This window comes from Eretmochelys imbricata, chromosome 2 (assembly GCF_965152235.1).
Source record: "Eretmochelys imbricata isolate rEreImb1 chromosome 2, rEreImb1.hap1, whole genome shotgun sequence".
Taxonomy (NCBI): domain Eukaryota; kingdom Metazoa; phylum Chordata; order Testudines; family Cheloniidae; genus Eretmochelys; species Eretmochelys imbricata.
In genome coordinates this window covers 158305231-158325020 of record NC_135573.1, presented here as the reverse complement: position 1 = coordinate 158325020, position 19790 = coordinate 158305231, and the positions used below count along the sequence as shown (strand labels likewise).

General features: G+C 41.7%; 1 protein-coding gene across 1 annotated transcript in view; it reads right to left on the bottom strand.

The window, feature by feature from the left end:
* SDHA (succinate dehydrogenase complex flavoprotein subunit A) overlaps positions 1–19785 on the bottom strand; it is a 31934-nt gene extending 12149 nt beyond the window's left edge. Inside the window, exons 1-7 of the mRNA XM_077810897.1 lie at positions 19666–19785; positions 12706–12792; positions 12136–12297; positions 11373–11516; positions 5833–5997; positions 4265–4413; positions 2338–2462 (exon numbers count right to left, since the gene is read on the bottom strand). Coding sequence (XP_077667023.1) covers positions 2338–2462; positions 4265–4413; positions 5833–5997; positions 11373–11516; positions 12136–12297; positions 12706–12792; positions 19666–19734 — 901 coding nt within the window. The 5' untranslated portion in view covers positions 19735–19785. The remainder of the gene's footprint in view (positions 1–2337; positions 2463–4264; positions 4414–5832; positions 5998–11372; positions 11517–12135; positions 12298–12705; positions 12793–19665) is intronic.
* Between the last annotated feature and the right edge of the window lie 5 nt (positions 19786–19790).

The following is a 19790-nucleotide window of genomic DNA, read 5'->3' as shown; positions in this document are numbered from 1 at the left end:
CAGAAGAACATGGCTGCTACTCTGAAACCTGTCAGGTATGCTTCTGTGGCTCCCTGGGTCACCCGGGAAATAAAGATTAGCTTAGTGAGTCTTGTCTTTTCTTTCCCCAAACTTAGCAAGACCCACTTGATCATCTCACTCCTCTGGGTGATCCTGGGAAGTGAAAGTGTTGGCTGATTAACAAATTTAAGGAATACTGACATTGATAATTCAATAACTTAAATAAACTATGAAGATTCTTTGACTAAAAAAGCCTTAAAGTGATAAATGATGGTAAATATAACATATGTATACACAATGAAATCTCATTATAACATTATAGTTATAACACCTTTTAAAGTTAGGAAATTCAAAGATCCAGAAAAACTTAACACCCACACTCCAGATATCCAAGAATGACCATTTTACTAAGCTATGACCAAGTAACCGTACCTCATCCAGCTTTCCATAAGCCTTCATTACCCATACATTAAGTACAGGTCCATGACTACATATAACCAATAGTCCCAAAGACACACTGTCCCTCACTTCAACACCAACAGCTAGTTTCTTACCTTCCATAAACATTTTCTACAATTCCAGTATAAGAGGCAGCCCAATAGATTTCCATCTACCCGAAAAATGCAGTTGCTGGAAGACTCCACAATATTTCAATATACCTTCCCCTTCCCACTCACACTGCAATTCACATATCAAACCAATTAACACAGTAGTTATGTCCCTGCACCTTCTGAAATCACAAAGACTGCACTATAATATACTTGTAACAGGCTTGGCAGGATTCAGTTTAAATTGTTAGTTGTCAGTAAACGTTTATTTCACCTGACACACAGTAAACGTTTATTTCACCAGACTCCACTGTCCAGTGGGTGCTTGAGGACCAGCTTAAAACGGCTGGCTGGCCGCATCCGGCCCATGGGCCGCAGTTTTCTCACCCCTGACCTACAAGGATTCATGTCATGAGCCTGCAATCATGCAGGCAGCTTTCTACAGTCCTGCTGTTATGGCTCCGCACCCTCTCACCTAGGAGTATAGAAGCTGTTCCCAGGCAGGAACCGCTCAGAAGCTGGGTTGGCCTCTCCTGCAGCTGGGGGCTGGTCGTCATGGCCCTAGCCAGCAACCTCTGCTCTCCCTGCCAGGATCACAGCTTTCTCTGCACCTTGCGCCGGCAGGGATCCAGTGTCACTGGCCCTGTGGGGAGCCCTCTGCAGCTCTGTTGTCATTGCCCTGCTCACTCACTCACTGGCAGGCAGCAGGGCTCTCCCCAGCAAGAGCCATTCAGCAGCGGTGAGGCCTTCCCTACAGCAGGGGGCTCAACCTCCTCCTTACATCCCTGGACAGAGATCTCTGCTCCCCTGACCAAGACCGCAGACTCCCCTACACCTTCTACCTGGGTCTCTCTGAACCCTCAGCCACATAGAGAGCCACCTGCAGCCCTGGCCTAACCCCAAAACCTAAGGCTCTCCTTAATTTCCCACAACTGGGAAAATTGTTAAAAAAATATCAAAAAAGTGCTTAAAAATAAAAATTGATATTAATAGTCAAAACTTAAACAATAAAAATCAAATTCTGTCAAGTATGCTTATATACATTCAGTTCACTGGTCAAGTATCATGAGGAGCATGGACACTACATCAAAGGCAAACTTGTGTGCAGATCCTTAACTATGAAGATCTTGACTTCAATTATTAGAATGTCTTTAATCAATACTGTATTTTTGAACTTTAATCTTATTTCTTTTGGAATTATCAACTGATTTCTTGACACTAATGCTTCCCAGGATTAAGAAACAAATGCAGTATACAACCTAAGATTTAAAAAATTAAAGGAATAATTCATTTTTGTTATTTTAAAGCTAGAGACAAGTGGAGGCATTAGATTACAATTTTGAAACACGAACCTAAATTTTATAAAGTAACTATATTTGGTAGAGTGTTTAAAGCCCAAAATTAATTGCATGTAAGTTTATACCAAAATGTACAACTTAAGTACTTTTTATACAACAGTTGAAGCATCTCCCACTTTATTTCAGAAGACTCCTGAATTCAGGATTCTGTATTTTTCCCTACAACAGTTGCAGACAACAAAAACATCTAAATAAGTTTAATGAATGTCAATTCCTTGCTCCATTTAGTTGCTTGCAATACTAAATGTTGCAGGGGAACCTGCAACTTGAAACTGGATGTTAAGGGTGAGCTGAAAAGCTTTGAACCTGCTTAAGATACTACACCTCTTAAATACTATAAAACTGTGAGGCTTAATATTTCAGAGATATTATTTTTTGAATACTTCAAATTCCTAGAAAACGAAGAGTGCCTTTCTAGTCTTATACTGTACCTGTAGGGTGGAACTGTACAAACTCTAAGTCCTGGCAAGGAAGGCCAGCTCGTGTGACCATAGCTGTACCATCACCTGTGCTGGTATGAGCAGATGTGCAACTGAAGAAGGTGCGGCCATACCCACTAGAGAAAACATTTCAAAAATTAAAATTTGTCTGCAATATTTTCCTTAAGAAATCAGTAGAGAAGCAGTAAGATTTCATTAGGATGTTTAGCTTATTCTTTGCACAATGGCAGATTTACAATTCAACTAAAGCAGAGGACTTTATGCATAGCATTCAGTCAGCCACTGTACTCATTTATCACACACATTAGGTTAAATTAAATTTGTGAGAAGCTTAATGTGAACAAAATGGATAGGTTGTGTGCTGTGCAACTTGATCAAGTGGAGGATCATCTAGCTCAACTAATATCTGAAAAATAACTTGAGGCTAGTAGGTGAAAGAGGAATAGCACCACACTTCCTCTAGAATTGCTAACTAGGGGTCTTTTCAAAAGTTGTCAGTGGAATTATGTCCCACTAATGGGGTCAATTTTTTGAGAGAGGAGTCACATGCCATTTTCCCCTCATACACCCATTGTTTTACTTTGGGTCAGGTGATTTGGCTCTGCTCAATTAAATACCAGAACTGTGTTTTTTTCTGAAAATGGTGCCTTTCTTCATGCAGAATTCTTTCAGGAAGATAAGTTATTTCTCCTCTGTTTCTTATTTCCATGACACTACCTCAAGTGCACAAGTTTAATGAGACTAGTGCTGTTAGCAACTTCTGGCAGGAACAGCATACTACAATGCCGAAGGGAGATAAAAATAATGTAAAACCAGGATTGTACATCTAAGGTGCAATTTTCACAGCTTGAAATAAAGTTTGGAAGTTTTGTCTAAACTCAATTGCATAAATTCTGGCACCTAAATTCATTTTTACATTAAAAAAAAGTCTTGATTTTCCAGAGATTCGAGCATAAAGTCAATAGGAGCGCTGTAACAGGATTGTGATTGCTCAGTATCTCTGAAAAAAAATCAATTCACTTATTTAGGGGCCTAATATAAGGCACCCACATTATGCAGCCACCAAACACAAACTGTGCTTCTCTGCACAAACTCAGTATTATTCCATTTATGCTAGAGTTGCTGATCTAAATCTAACAAGGAGATAAAAGACTAATGCAGAAGAGCGCAGGACCGACAAAAGAGGACAGGGCAGAGAAGATCAGTTACCCAAAATTAGGATCACATGTAATTGTTGCACCAAAATTACATGGGTTACCACAATTAGTCTTTTAGTGATCCACTGGGTTACCCTGCAGAAAATCCATTTCCGTTTGTATTTTCTGAATATATTTTGACACACTGGGAGCGGCTACGCTTTACCTCGCACAAAAATCTCCTGGAGGAGGACTACTCAGTAGGCCCTATAGATACATTGTCTTGCAACTCCCAGTTTACATCTAGTATTAAGTAAAAGCGAAAGTATAATGCAACTTTAAAATATTTTAAAGATTATCCCTTACTTCCCAGCCCACACTAACTGCCCCTAGATTTAGCTTTATAGTATTGCTTTGGAACGTAAAGCTAAACTCAGGGTAGTGAATTTACATTATGAAAGTATTAATGTTAAGGTTGAGTAAATACAGTATATTAAAGCATGGAACTAAACCTAAATGGAGTAATTAAATTGCATTTATACTGTTTGCACCCAAAAGGTAAAATGTGATTTAAGTAGAAGGATTATTATTCCCCTTTTACAGATGGGGAAATGGAGACATATGAAATGTCTTGTGCAAGGTCAGTGTGCCAACACCATAATTTGGACTCAAACCCTTGTCTCCAGACACCCATATCCTCTCCTCTAGGTTCTAGATTATGCTACCACACATTACAAAGTTTTTTTTTTTTTTTACTTCAGCATAATTTTATATCACATTACCCAGTGGCAACAACAGTGTTCTTTGCTCTTAAACGATGTATTGAGCCATCTTCTATGCAAAGTGCAATAACTCCACGACATTCTCCATTTTCCATCAGGAGGTCCAAGGCAAAATACTCAACAAAATAGCTGGTATCATATCGTAGGGACTAGAAAAGAAAAAATTTTCAATAGTTAAGGAACATGCAAAAGCTAAACAATTTTTTTTTTCCACAGCCTTGTTAAAAAGTGCCTAGTTACAAAGAATAAAATCAGACCCAGTTCTCATGGAAACTATTATCCAGATAAGCCTGTATGCAGAAAGTCTGCGGCTCTTTTAGGATAATGGTATTCTAGAAAATACAGAACATTTAGATTGGACAGGCCATTCTTAATTACCAAACCATTTAAAGGAACAGTCTCTCATCAAATTTATCTGAAAATGTTGTACTTATCATTGGTATAAGTAACAACGAAGGTAGATGAGAAAAAGTCCATGTTTCAGTTTATTTTGTGTAGTTGACAATACCTGGTATATGGTGAGTCTCACTTGCTGATCTCTTTCAGTTCCTGTCCCATGCACTAGCATATTACCCCACAAATACCCTGGAGAAAGCTCACATCACACTACAAGCACTATATTAAGGTGTTAACAGGGCCAAAGATACCAGCAGCTGGGCAAGTGGACTATGGGAGCTTTCTTCATCTCTGGAAGAACCAGACAGCACCTAGAAGCAGGTGCCCCATCTCTCTTCAGCCCCTATACTATTTATCTATATTATGGTTCCACATACAGGCCTCACTCAGGATAGAGATGAACAATTAGCTAAGCCTCTGTAAAGAGTGCATAAAGTACATGGGCTGTTAAGTCCTTACTGAAATTAGGTCTAAGGGCCACTTACTAGTTCTTAATGATACTCTAGATATTTCCATCTTTTATGGCCTTGCACTAGGAGATAGACAGGACCTATTAAGTAGAGCTGTGGTCACCAGTAGAGGCTGATGAGACAAGCTCAGGCAGCTTCATGGTAGCACTTTTGCATTTCCAGAACCACGCTTACCCTCCTAGTTTCCCATACTTGCTGTGAGGGTAGATGGAGGCTGATCTTACTTGCTACTTCCCTGTTGGGGTGCTCTGTCACAGTTTTTTCTTGGCCCATGAGAAGGTTTAGATGAACTCTTCCTGGTACTGGCCAAGGGCCGGATGAGTGGTTGTGGGGGGAGGGGCAGTAGGTGAGTGTGTCATGGCATAGCAGCAAAAGGAAGAGAGAGCTTCCTCTGGCCACAAAATTAGCAGAGCTTACTATCTATGCATTCTCTCCAGGAAGAAGTGCAGGAAAAGCAGATTCTTTTTTCAGCCTTCTTCTGTTTCTGTCACGCTGATATCAAGCGGAGGCATGCCAGGGGAAAAAAGGAGGCCTGGGATCAAGATTAGGAATTTTCCTGGATTCCTTGCTGACTCTAAACTCATATATAGCAGAGCCCACAAGTAACAGCACTATTACTTCTAACAAGATTTTTAAATCCCTATAGTAGCCATTAGTTAAAAACGAAAGTCAAGTTCTGTTTCCCATTTCACAGTCTCTTACCCTGCCATACAGTGTATGCAACAGTGAGTGTCCTGTCCTGTCCGCGACACAACAGCATCGATGAGCCTGTCCCCCTTTTCCAAACTGAAGGCTCTGTCCACCAAAGGCACGCTGATAGATCTTTCCTTCTTCTGTTCTGCTAAACGGCATTCCATAATTTTCCAGCTATTGAGCCCAAACAAAGTATTAGAGATATAACTGTGGACTTCAGCAACAGGCAAGTTACTGTTAGGGATGTAAAATGTTAACTTGTTAACCAATAAGCATTAGTCTTACCAAGTAATCTGCCTTAACTGTTAACCTCCGGGCCAGCCAACTGGCCAGCCAGAGCAGCCCCTTTAATCAGTTAACCGTTGTAACGAAATATTTTTTAATCGTTTAAACGGTTAACTTTTTAAACAATATTTACATCCCTAGTTACTGTTATGGCTGCTTTGTAACACTAATAAACCTATCACTGGTTTCAGAGTAACAGCCGTGTTAGTCTGTATTCGCAAAAAGAAAAGGAGTACTTGTGGCACCTTAGAGACTAACCAATTTATTTGAGCATGAGCTTTCGTGAGCTACAGCTCACTTCATCAGATACATCTTTTTTTTTTTTTTTTTTTTTCACCTTAGAGACTAACCAATTTATTTGAGCATGAGCTATCGTGAGCTACAGCTCACTTCATCAGATACATACCGTGGAAACTGCAGCAGACTTTATATATACACAGAGAATATGAAACAATACCTCCTCCCACCCCACTGTCCTGCTGGTAATAGCTTATCTAAAGTAATCGTCAGGTTAGGTCATTTCCAGCACAAATCCAGGTTTTCTCACCCTCCACCCCCCCACACAAATTCACTCTCCTGCTGGTGATAGCCCATCCAAGGTGACAACTCTTTACACAATGTGCATGATAATGAAGTTAGGCCATAATGAAGTTAGGCCATTTCCTGCACAAATCCAGGTTCTCTCACTCCCTCACCCCCCTCCAGAAACCCACCCCCATACACACACAGACTCACTCTCCTGCTGGTAATAGCTCGTCCAAACTGACCACTCTCCAAGTTTAAATCCAAGTTAAACCAGAACATCTGGGGGGGGGGGGGGGGAGGAAAAAACAAGAGGAAATAGGCTACCTTGCATAATGACTTAGCCACTCCCAGTCTCTATTTAAGCCTAAATTAATAGTATCCAATTTGCAAATGAATTCCAATTCAGCAGTTTCTCGCTGGAGTCTGGATTTGAAGTTTTTTTGTTTTAAGATAGCGACCTTCATGTCTGTGATTGCGTGACCAGAGAGATTGAAGTGTTCTCCGACTGGTTTATGAATGTTATAATTCTTGACATCTGATTTGTGTCCATTTATTCTTTTACGTAGAGACTGTCCAGTTTGACCAATGTACATGGCAGAGGGGCATTGCTGGCACATGATGGCATAAATCACATTGGTGGATGTGCAGGTGAACGAGCCTCTGATAGTGTGGCTGATGTTATTAGGCCCTGTGATGGTGTCCCCTGAATAGATATGTGGGCACAATTGGCAACGGGCTTTGTTGCAAGGATAAGTTCCTGGGTTAGTGGTTCTGTTGTGTGGTATGTGGTTGGTGGTGAGTATTTGCTTCAGGTTGCGGGGCTGTCTGTAGGCAAGGACTGGCCTGTCTCCCAAGATTTGTGAGAGTGTTGGGTCATCCTTTAGGATAGGTTGTAGATCCTTAATAATGCGTTGGAGGGGTTTTAGTTGGGGGCTGAAGGTGACGGCTAGTGGCGTTCTGTTATTTTCTTTGTTAGGCCTGTCCTGTAGTAGGTAACTTCTGGGAACTCTTCTGGCTCTATCAATCTGTTTCTTTACTTCCGCAGGTGGGTATTGTAGTTGTAAGAAAGCTTGACAGAGATCTTGTAGGTGTTTGTCTCTGTCTGAGGGGTTGGAGCAAATGCGGTTGTATCGCAGAGCTTGGCTGTAGACGATGGATCGTGTGGTGTGGTCAGGGTGAAAGCTGGAGGCATGCAGGTAGGAATAGCGGTCAGTAGGTTTCCGGTATAGGGTGGTGTTTATGTGACCATTGTTTATTAGCACTGTAGTGTCCAGGAAGTGGATCTCTTGTGTGGACTGGACCAGGCTGAGGTTGATGGTGGGATGGAAATTGTTGAAATCATGGTGGAATTCCTCAAGGGCTTCTTTTCCATGGGTCCAGATGATGAAGATGTCATCAATATAGCGCAAGTAGAGTAGGGGCTTTAGGGGACGAGAGCTGAGGAAGCGTTGTTCTAAATCAGCCATAAAAATGTTGGCATACTGTGGGGCCATGCGGGTACCCATAGCAGTGCCGCTGATCTGAAGGTATACATTGTCCCCAAATGTGAAATAGTTATGGGTGAGGACAAAGTCACAAAGTTCAGCCATCAGGTTAGCCGTGACATTATCGGGGATAGTGTTCCTGACGGCTTGTAGTCCATCTTTGTGTGGAATGTTGGTGTAGAGGGCTTCTACATCCATAGTAGCCAGGATGGTGTTATCAGGAAGATCACAGATGGATTGAAGTTTCCTCAGGAAGTCAGTGGTGTCTCGAAGGTAGCTGGGAGTGCTGGTAGCGTAGGGCCTGAGGAGGGAGCCTACATAGCCAGACAATCCTGCTGTCAGGGTGCCAATGCCTGAGATGATGGGGCGCCCAGGATTTCCAGGTTTATGGATCTTGGGTAGTAGATAGAATATCCCAGGTCGGGGTTCCAGGGGTGTGTCTGTGCGGATTTGATCTTGTGCTTTTTCAGGAAGTTTCTTGAGCATATGCTGTAGTTGCTTTTGGTAACTCTCAGTGGGATCATAGGGTAATGGCTTGTAGAAACTCGTGTTGGAGAGCTGCCGAGCAGCCTCTTGTTCATATTCCGACCTATTCATGATGACAACAGCACCTCCTTTGTCAGCCTTTTTGATTATGATGTCAGAGTTGTTTCTGAGGCTGTGGATGGCATTGCGTTCCGCATAGCTGAGGTTATGGGGCAAGTGATGCTGCTTTTCCACAATTTCAGCCCGTGCACGTCGGCGGAAGCACTCTATGTAGAAGTCCAGTCTGCTGTTTTGACCTTCAGGAGGGGTCCACCTAGAATCCTTCTTTCTGTAGTGTTGGTAGGGAGACCTCTGTGGATTAGTATGTTGTTCAGAGGTATTTTGGAAATATTCCTTGAGTCGGAGACGTCGAAAATAGGATTCTAGGTCACCACAGAACTGTATCATGTTCATGGGGGTGGAGGGGCAGAAGGAGAGGCCCCGAGATAGAACAGCTGCTTCTGCTGGGCTGAGAGTATAGTTGGATAGGTTAACAATATTGCTAGGTGGGTTGAGGGAACCATTGCTGTGGCCCCTTGTAGCATGTAGTAGTTTAGAAAGTTTAGTGTCCTTTTTCTTTTGTAGAGAAGCAAAGTGTGCGTTGTAAATGGCTTGTCTAGTTTTAGTAAAATCCAGCCACGAGGAAGTTTGTGTGGAAGGTTGGTTTTTTATGAGAGTATCCAGTTCTGAGAGCTCATTCTTAATCTTTCCCTGTTTGCTGTAGAGGATGTTGATCAGGTGATTCCGCAGTTTCTTTGAGAGCGTGTGGCACAAGCTGTCAGCATAGTCTGTGTGGTATGTAGATTGTAATGGATTTTTTACCTTCAGTCCTTTTGGTACGATGTCCATCTGTTTGCATTTGGAAAGGAAGATGATGTCTGTCTGTATCTGTGCAAGTTTTTTCATGCAGTTGATAGATTTCCACTCCATACGGCTAAATGCAGTGCCTTGCATAATGACAGGTTTCAGAGTAACAGCCGTGTTAGTCTGTATTCGCAAAAAGAAAAGGAGTACTTGTGGCACCTTAGAGACTAACCAATTTATTTGAGCATGAGCTTTCGTGAGCTACAGCTCACTTCATCAGATACATGATGATACATCAGATATATGATGAAGTGAGCTGTAGCTCACGAAAGCTCATGCTCAAATAAATTGGTTAGTCTCTAAGGTGCCACAAGTACTCCTTTTCTTTTTGCAAACCTATCACTCACGCTCAAGAAGGCAACAAAGAAAGGAGTTTCTCTTTATACAAAGTTTACTATTCCATTCTAATATCTGTATCTATTTTCATCATGAATAGGTCGGAATATGAACAAGAGGCTGCTAGGCAGCTCTCCAGCACCACTTTCTACAAGCCATTACCCTCTGATCCCACTGAGGGTTACCAAAAGAAACTACAGCATTTGCTCAAGAAACTCCCTGAAAAAGCACAAGAACAAATCTGCACAGACACACCCCTGGAACCCCGACCAGGGGTATTCTATCTGCTACCCAAGATCCATAAACCTGGAAATCCTCGACACCCCATCATCTCAGGCATTGGCACCCTGACAGCAGGATTGTCTGGCTATGTAGACTCCCTCCTCAGGCCCTACGGTACCAGCACTCCCAGCTATCTTTGAGACACCACTGACTTCCTGAGGAAACTACAATCCATCGGTGATCTTCCTGAAAATACCATCCTAGCCCCTATGGATGTAGAAGCTCTCTACACCAACATTCCACACACAAACATTCCGATAATGTCACGGCAAACCTGGTGTCTGAACTTTGTGACTTTGTCCTCACTTATAACTATTTTACATTTGGGGACAATGTATACCTTCAAATCAGCGGCACTGCCATGGGTACCCACATGGCCCCACAGTATGCCAACATTTTTATGGCTGACTTAGAACAACGCTTCCTCAGCTCTTGACCCCCTAATGCCCCTACTCTTCTTGTGCTACACTGATGACATCATCATCTGGACCCCTGGAAAAGAAGCCCTTGAGAAATTCCACCACGATTTCAACAATTTCCATCCCACCATTAACCTCAGCCTGGACCAGTCCACACAAGAGATCCACTTCCTGGACACTACGGTGCTAATAAGTGATGGTCACATAAACACCACCCTATACCAGAAACCTACTGAGTGCTGTGCCTACCTACATACCTCCAGCTTTCATCCAGACCACACCACACGATCCATTGTCTACAGCCAAGTTCTACGATACAACCACATTTGCTCCAACCCCTCAGACAGAGAAACACCTTCAAGATCTCTATCAAGCGTTCTTACAACTATTTCCCCATGTTTATTCTCCGCGCCCCGCGGGTCCACCCCCCGTTCCTCAGACATTCTTGTCAACTGCTGGAAATGGCCCACCTTGGTTATCACTACAAAAAGTTCCTCCCCAACCCCCCCCGCTCTCCTGCTGGTACTAGCTCACCTTACCTGATCACTCTCGTTACAATGTGTATGGTAACACCCACTGTTTCGTGTGTATGGTAACACCCACTGTTTCATGTTCTCTGTGTATATAGATCTCCCCACTGTATCTTCCACTGCATGCATCCGATGAAGTGAGCTGTAGCTCACGAAAGCTTATGCTCAAATAAATTTGTTAGTCCCTAAGGTGCCACAAGTCCTCCTTTTCTTTTTGTATCATTAAAATGTCACTATGGATACTGATTTGGGTTGCAGATAATTATAATTCAAATAAACTTCAATATGAATAATTTCACCTCTACAACTGCAGCAGGTGCCTCCTCAGTCATGTAATGAATGGCATCCTGGTCTCCCAGCCAGTCAGATCCTTTCACAGTGTCATAGAAGTGCCATCTCCAGTTATCTTCCTCCATGTTTCCCAAAGCAGCATTGATCCCTCCCTGAAAATGAAAAATATATTTCCCCAAAGTGACATTTGAAATGCACAATTTCAAAAGCCAGTTCATTTCTCAATCCCATTAAAACACACAATATTAAATAATATTTAAGACAACGGACAAATTACTTGAAAATCAAATTTATGTGGTGTGCTATTTATACAGCGTACAAACCTGAAGAAACTGTGTAAACTCAAACACATCTCTTTCACCAAAAGAAGTTAGTTTAATAAGAGAGATTACTTAACCCACATTGTCTCTCATTTATAAAGTAGAAATTATAAATCTTTATCAACTTCCCAATGGTTAACATCTCATTCTTTTTAGGGTAAAACATTTTGAACAGCAGAATATATTACAACACTGTACACACTTAACAACTGAAATCATAAAATGGAGTGGCATGTTAATACAACAAAAAATAAGGAAGCCATAGAATAAAAGTCAAACATATACAATTTTCCTAAACTGTTTTACTTAGATCCTCATCTCCATTTTTACTAATCATAATGTGGGGACTGAAATTCAGTCAATTTATGAATCATAATATTCCATACATAAAATCTGTGTTATGAAAATATTAGTATTTTAAATGTCAACATAATTGTATTTAAATTCTTACCTGTGCAGCAACAGTATGGGATCTGGTAGGGAACAGCTTTGTAACACATGCTGTATTAAATCCAGCCTCCGACAAACCAAATGCAGCCCGCAAACCTGCCCCACCAGCACCCACAACGACAGCATCAAATTCATGGTCAACTACTGGATATTGTGTAGAAATCTGAGGAGAAAGATTACTGCATTAAGATCATAAGTCAAATGATTATAGCTCAAGCAGGGTGTCAGTTTAACTACTTTATGCATTTTCTTTTAATGTATACTGGAGGATATATAGCAAGTTTCTCAAACTGTGCATATCACTGATTTTACCCGTATCACAAGCTTAGCATAGTGTGAATGAATCATTTAAGTAGGTTCTAATCAATGCAGTACGTATTACTAAAGTCAACGCATGATCCATTTTAACGATTCACTGCCCCTACTGAAATTTTCTTCAACAAAAAAGTATACATGAAACCAGAACTCTGATAATCCCGTTCTAGTCTCTCCTTCCAAATTCCAGAAACATTAAGAATATACACTGAACCACCAGGAAAGAAGATTGTCCCATAGATAAATATGAACTTACCGAATCAGAAACTTTAGCAGATGCATTCTTCTTTCCATAGACAGTAAAGTGAAAGTTACGTGCAAGAGCCTGGCAAGCTGCTGGCCACTGTTGAAACATGTTCAAAATTATGTAAAATGTTCTACTTTACAGATGTTTTATGAGCCAGATTCCCATAATTTCCAGTTACACAATGTCTAAAACAAATATGCTTTACTTCTGACTGTAATTTGTTAGTACATATCTCTAAAGAATATTGAATTCATATAGTTTTAGGATAATTTGTAGGGGGGAAAGTCCTGCTTGTTCCTAAATACAGGCTGTGACAGAGACAAAATCTACCCAAGATTTAAAAAATAGAGCAATATCTGTAATTCCTGTGTTGACCCCTACTTCTCCACAACTCATGCTAACCAGCTAAAACAAGACCAATCTGCATATACTCTGACAGACAATTGTTTTTAAGTCTGGGGTAACGAGAGAAGGTTTTTGAGACTGAACAGTATGAAAAAACATCACAGCTATTTCACTTTTGTAAATTAGTTTGAACTATTTTGTAATGTCATCTCAAACTGTTTTGTCTAGAATAACAAAAATTCAGTTTATTTTGTTGGCCACAGCAAGGCATGAGACCTTTGGGAGGGTGGATGGTTATTTTTTAAATTATTCAGTAACGGGTTTTGGGGTGTTTTTTTTTGCCAGGAGGAACCTGAACTAGGAGGTATTATGCACATATTGTAATATACATGAGGTCTGGCCAAAGAAAGGGTGCCCAAGCTCAGGTTAAATGGAGGTCTAACTACTGAAGAGAGACTTGAGGAGCAGGGAGCAGCAAGTGTAGGACATGCCAATATCAGTAACCACAAATCTCCTTTTGTTACAAAGGCGAAGCATTTCAGATTTCAAGCAGTAATGCTCTCTATAGCTCTGCTCAGATTCCTATGTTTTCCACCTTCTAGAAGTAGTATTTTTGATTAACCAAAGCACCTCTACATCCTATACAGTCACCACACGTGTCAGGTGTTTCCTTGGTGGAAATTCTACACTTCCCAAATTTGCAAAAGATACAAACTTGAGAAGACAAACACACACAAAGGAAGACAGAACCAATCCACAATGTGAACAGGAGAGGTTGAGTAGCAGGAACTACAATGCAACCAAAATACGGACTGATATTGTGAAATCATTTAAATGACTTAAAGGGTGACCTTTAAACAGATGTCATGACATAAGCTTAATGATAGGAGTGCTTCAGTGCCACTATAACATGCACCCTATACAAGAAAGGTAAGAGGTACTGATACCAGAGGCAAGAATTGTAAAAGAAATATTTAAAAAAAAATTCAAGGTCATCAGAAGACATTCAGAAAAACATTTTTATGGGGATGAACTTTGGAACTCTCCCATTAGTCACTGCACTTTTTTTGTATCATTAACTAGCTATATGTTAATGAACTAGATGAAAGGTTTCTAGTTCCTTGGCTATAAGACGTAGTCATTTAGGTTTGGAAGAGTGAAGCAACTAAACTGAGATTTACCAAACCAAAGAAAAAGAATAGCTGAATACAAAGTGGCAGGGATTGTTAAGCATAAAGAGTTAACACATGTTGTATGAAACCATTCAAAATGAAGTGGGCAGTTAACACCTCTGCATTCATAGAACAAAGCTGGTCCAATAAAAGGTATTACCTCACCCTGTCTCTCTCAGTGTAAAATGCATAGGGCAGCCGTTTTCTTTGCTCCAAAAGCTAGCTTCAGATATATAGTTATATTGTAGTATTCCACTATATTTTATTGTGTACTTTTATTTGCTTAGATAAAAGATAACATAACTTTACCTTGTTTATTGCTCAGAATGATTGATAGCACAGCTTTACTGCATAGAAAGAAAACTCATAACTGGCAATCAAGCAATTCCAGTTTATTTCTTGCTTTGTTTTACTAAAGGTGACATGCAAATATTTTTCAAGACTCCAGACTATAAAATGTATTAATACCCTAAAACACAGGAGGAAGTTAACTGACCTATTTTCTTTCTTTTAGAGGTTTTAACATCCAAATGAACTGTAACTACATGACATCCCAACACAAGCTTCTGCCTCAGAATCAGGGGCTTAGCTGACAACATAACATCCAACATTGAAGTCTAGGGCAGGCTGGAAACAGTCGGAATCCTGATGTTCAAGAAAAACCCACAATACGTGCAGTTTTGAAACGTTTAAGATCCTTATTTTACAGAAACACTTTGCTACATGACAGTAACTAAGCACATTCTACAGTACAAAATTAAGCCAACATAATTTACATCAGCGTACAGACATCGCGCTAATTACATTGCCTGTGCTTATCTACGCTTTGCTCATACCAGTGGTGCACATGCTCACCAAGAGCGCTTGCACCAATTAACTGTCATTGTTAGGTATCCGTGTACTTACCTGTGTTAGTCTGTATCCACACAAACAATAAGGAGTCAGGTGGCACCTTAAAGACTAACCGATTTATTTGGGCATAAGCTTTCGTGGGTAAAAAGCCACTTCTTCAGATGTATGGAGTGAAAATTACAGATGCGGGCATTATATACTGACATAAGAAGAGAAGGGAAAGGAGTTATCTCCACTTCCTTCTCTTCATATGTCAGTATATAATGCCCGCATCTGTAATTTTCACTCCATGCATCTGAAGAAGTGGTTTTTTTACCCACGAAAGCTTATGCCCAAATAAATTGGTTAGTCTTTTAGGTGCCACCGGACTCCTTCTTGTTTTTGTCATTGAGAAATGGCTTCTGAAAGCCAGCAACAGTCGACGCAAGTAACACAGTGTCTACACTGACACTGTGTCGACCTAACTACATTGATACTGACACTCTGGCTCTCGTGGAGGTGGAGTTAAGGCAGAGAAGTGGGTAAGTTATGTCAGTGGGAGCAAAATTTTAGGCTTTGTCTATGCTGGAACTTTGTCGACAAATCTTTCGTCATTGAGGGGTATTAAAACACACACACGCACACACACAGACGAAGTTTTACCGACGAAAAGTGCTGGTGTGAACAGCGCTTTGTCGGCAGGAGCGCTCTCCTGCCAACAAACAGCAGCTATGCTGCACGCCTTTAAGTGGCGCAGCTTGGCTGTAGCGGCACAGCCGTGTCATTAAAAGCTGCGTAGTGTAGTAGATGCTTACATAGTTAGGTTGACGTAAGCTGCCTTGACATCTACCTAAGTCTGTAGTGCAGACCAGGCCTAAGTTTTAGTCAATTATGTGCCAATTAGCTCACACTGTAGTATTTGGAACATTTAGTTTGCATTTCCAGAAGTAGGTAGATTTTCAAACTATTTGCCAGTCAGTACAATCCTAACCACTGTGGGGACCTTCCATCTGTATGGTTTGCAAACATTCATAATATTTTCCCCTGATTTAGAAGGCTCTAGAAATGGGATAACAAAATGAACCGTTTAGCAGGTTCATTTTCAACATTTTCCTGTTCATCAGAACTGCTGAAGCTCAGATTTCTGAATACAAATTATAGCTGTGGTAGCGTTCCTCCTATTTAAGATGCAAAATGTATGCATGAACATTTCTGCAGTATATTCACTGGGGGCTTTGTTCAGAAACATGCTGCACAGAAGCCTATAGAACAAGGATGAAGATCTCATCAGAATATCTCACTTCATATTCACTGGCTGCACAAATCCTGAGTTAGTGGACAATCCAAATAATGAAGCCTTTGTGTGTCATACATACAAGTAGAAATGGGTGTGGGGGTATGTCTATACATCAAAGAAAAATGTCTAGTTGCTGTGTAGACATACCTGGGGAATACTCAGGAAAAGTGATAATCAGTTCCATGAGTTACATTTGCATACTAGTTCTGAAGTAGGTAAGTATTATCAATATGCATTTTTCACTACACCGAATACTTTAATGTCCCATGAATTTTTTGTTTTGGCCATTTTAAAAATTAAACTATGTAAAGTTTCATTTATAACAAAGTAAATTTAACAAATTAAAAGATTATATGTACAAATAAGAGCATTTAGTTACTCAATTGTGATTTTAAGACATACAGTAACCTTTTGTATAACAGATTATACAATATACCCTAGGTATCCAATTTACTGTACTAACATTCTTTATTAGCCATGTTAGTCTGTATCCACAAAAACAACAACAAGTTCGGAGGCACCTTAAAGATTAACAGATTTATTTGAGCATAAGCTTTCGTGCGTCTGAAGAAGTGAGGTTTTTACCCACGAAAGCTTATGCTCAAATAAACCGCTAGTCTTTAAGGTGCCACTGGACTCCTTGTTGTTTTTATTATTTTTGGCTCCCTTGATATTACATAAATTCAAAACAGCAGAGCTGCAACAACTAGAGAAAGGTAGGCAAGGCTTGAAAATATTTTATTATTCCTGTTTGCCTAAACACTACAATTCAATCTTTCCCCCTCTTCTAGCAAGCTCCTTTCACTGCCACATGTGACGGCCTACTTTTTCCCTCCTTCTCCCAACAGGTCTGAGGACAGTCTTCCTCACAGCCTGTTCCACCCAGTGGTGGAAGTTGCTGCCCCTGCTACTACACAGGAGACTTTTTCCTCCCAGCTTGTCCTTTGCACTCTGAGCTCCGTACTGAGACGCTGTCAAGAAGAGGAAGGGGACAAGCTGAAAGGCAGACTGCCCCCATATAGCTGAGAGAAAGGACTCTGCTTAACCAGCCTAACTTCTCAGCAATAACTAGGAAAGCATCCAACAACAGGCAGGAAACATACATCCTGTTCTAACACATGCCCTTGCTTTTTTTTGGCGCTCCTCTGCAGCCTGGCAGAATGGCACAGGCAGTGACTTGTAGGCCAGCCTGCTTCTCTTTATTATATCTCTTAAGTCAAAATTTTGGAATTCCATAAAATTCAGTGGAAAAATTTATGGACCACTACATTAAGACACATATTTCCTTCCTATTTATTTTATATAAAACCTTTAAAAATCAATGCATTCAAGTCACTGGCTCACTTTCAATATTTCTCACTGAGGTCCATCAGTTCTTTTCAATATTAGTTTTGAGTGAGCATAGAAGTTTTGACTGCAATAGGAAAACTGCAAAGCAAAACAAACTGTAATTAAGCACATATCCCTATGCAAAATGCCCCCACTATTTAGGCAGTGGCAGAACCTAAGTCCAGAAATACGTTTTAGCCTTTTTAAAATCAGTTTTTCCCCCTTGGAAATCATCTCTGTACTTCTTTGTACTTCTTGTTCAGAATGCGAAATTCCAAGAACCACAACTGTTACTGAAATAAATATTTATGGTACAACAGAATGACATGTTTTGAAACATCTTCAGTTAACCAGAGTATCTAGAAACTTTTGGAGTAGAAAACAATTTAAGAAAAGTGAGATGAAGCTATCTGTCACTCAACAGCCTTTCCTACCAAACCCATCTCCTAATCTGGCTAGTGGAGACACAGTAGAATCCTGTAGTCAGGGCACAGGCCTGAGCGCTAGGAGACCTTACACAAGTCACTTTTCTCTGTGCCTCAATATCACCACCGCCCTGTTTATTTAGGTTGTTAATATGTCTTGGCAGGGACTGTTTCTGATCTTGTTACTTACTGTTCCTAGCACATAAAGGGATCCCAATCCTACTTAGAGCCTCTAGGTACTACTGTAATAAATAGTAATAGTGTGGTCATTCACTACAGAAGTTTCTACTAATAAAAAGGCTAATTACCCTGCCTTTGTTAATTTCAGTGTGACAATGGAGTAAAATAAGACAAGGACTAGCTCACTGCAGGTGGAGGAAAGAAAGTGAGGGGGGAATGAAAAGCATCAAGTGTAGTGTGCATCCCAGCTCCCCTGAAACTATCTGTTTTCATATATAATTCCTTGCTTTATCAGCTCATAGTCCATTTATTAACAACCCCACTCCAAACACTTTAAATGTATGTAACTTTCAAATATTTGTTTATAGCAAAATACTATTAATTCATTTAAAGCAACAGATGAGATACTCCGTACTCCAATAAAACCTCAAACACGTTGTCTTGTTGTTTAATAAAACACCAGGCTATTTAAAAGAGCCAGGCCACGTTGGCCTCCTTGAGAATACTGGAGTTTCTTTTTTCAGAGTAACAGCCGTGTTAGTCTGTATTCGCAAAAAGAAAAGCCTTTCTACTAACACGCTATCATGACTGCTGTATTCCTCTACCCACTTTTTTAATAAGGCTGCTAAAAAAAGACACTGCTTCTCAAGAACTAAATTCCTGCCACTGAATCCCTGGTACCTGAGGTCAAATCCCAAAGAGACACCACAGAAGCAGATTGTACAGGCCTTTGAAATTAAGACCCTTAGAGGTGTCACTTGTCTACCTGCTAAAACAGAGGCAAAGGAGGTAGAGGGGAGGCAGCAGGGACCAGTGGACAGGACACCACACTGCGGGCTGCCAGGGCTGGGTTCCCTACCAGGCTCTGCCTCCCACCAGCTGGGTGACCTTGGGCAAGTCACTTCACCCCTCAGAGCCTCGCTTTTCTCCCCCACCCCTTTGTCCATCTCGTTCGCGTCTACTGACTGGCGGCGAACAGAGGAGTGGGGGGCAGCCAATGCCAGAGACTGCTGGGCCGGCCCCTCTCGCTGCAAGGGCACCCGGAGGGGGAACGGGGCTGGGGGGGAGCTTTAACATCAGGTCTGATCTTCAGGCTAGGCGAGCTCAGGCACGAGGCTCGTACGGCAGCCCCCGCCCCAGCAGCACAGCCACGGCGGAGGAGGGGCCGAGCCGGCGTCTGTTGCCCGGAGGGGAGGGGGGAGCTAAAGGGGGGGCCGGGGCAGCGCGCGGCTCCCCCCGCCGCCACGTGCGCGCGCGCGCGCGCTAGGCGAGCGGGTTAGACCCGTCTGAGAGGCCCCCTCGGGCTGACCAGCTCCCACGCAGGGAGACGCCGATCCAACACCCCGCCCTTCTGCAGGGGCCGGCTACCCGTGAGGCGGGGCGCACTCACCGCTCCCGCTGGGGGTCGGAACAGCCGCTTCGCTAACCCCCGCGACGCCGCGCCAGCAGACGCCGCCATTTCGCCCTGCCAGCAGAGTCGGTCACTTCCTGCGCATGCGCTGGGGCGGGGCCGGC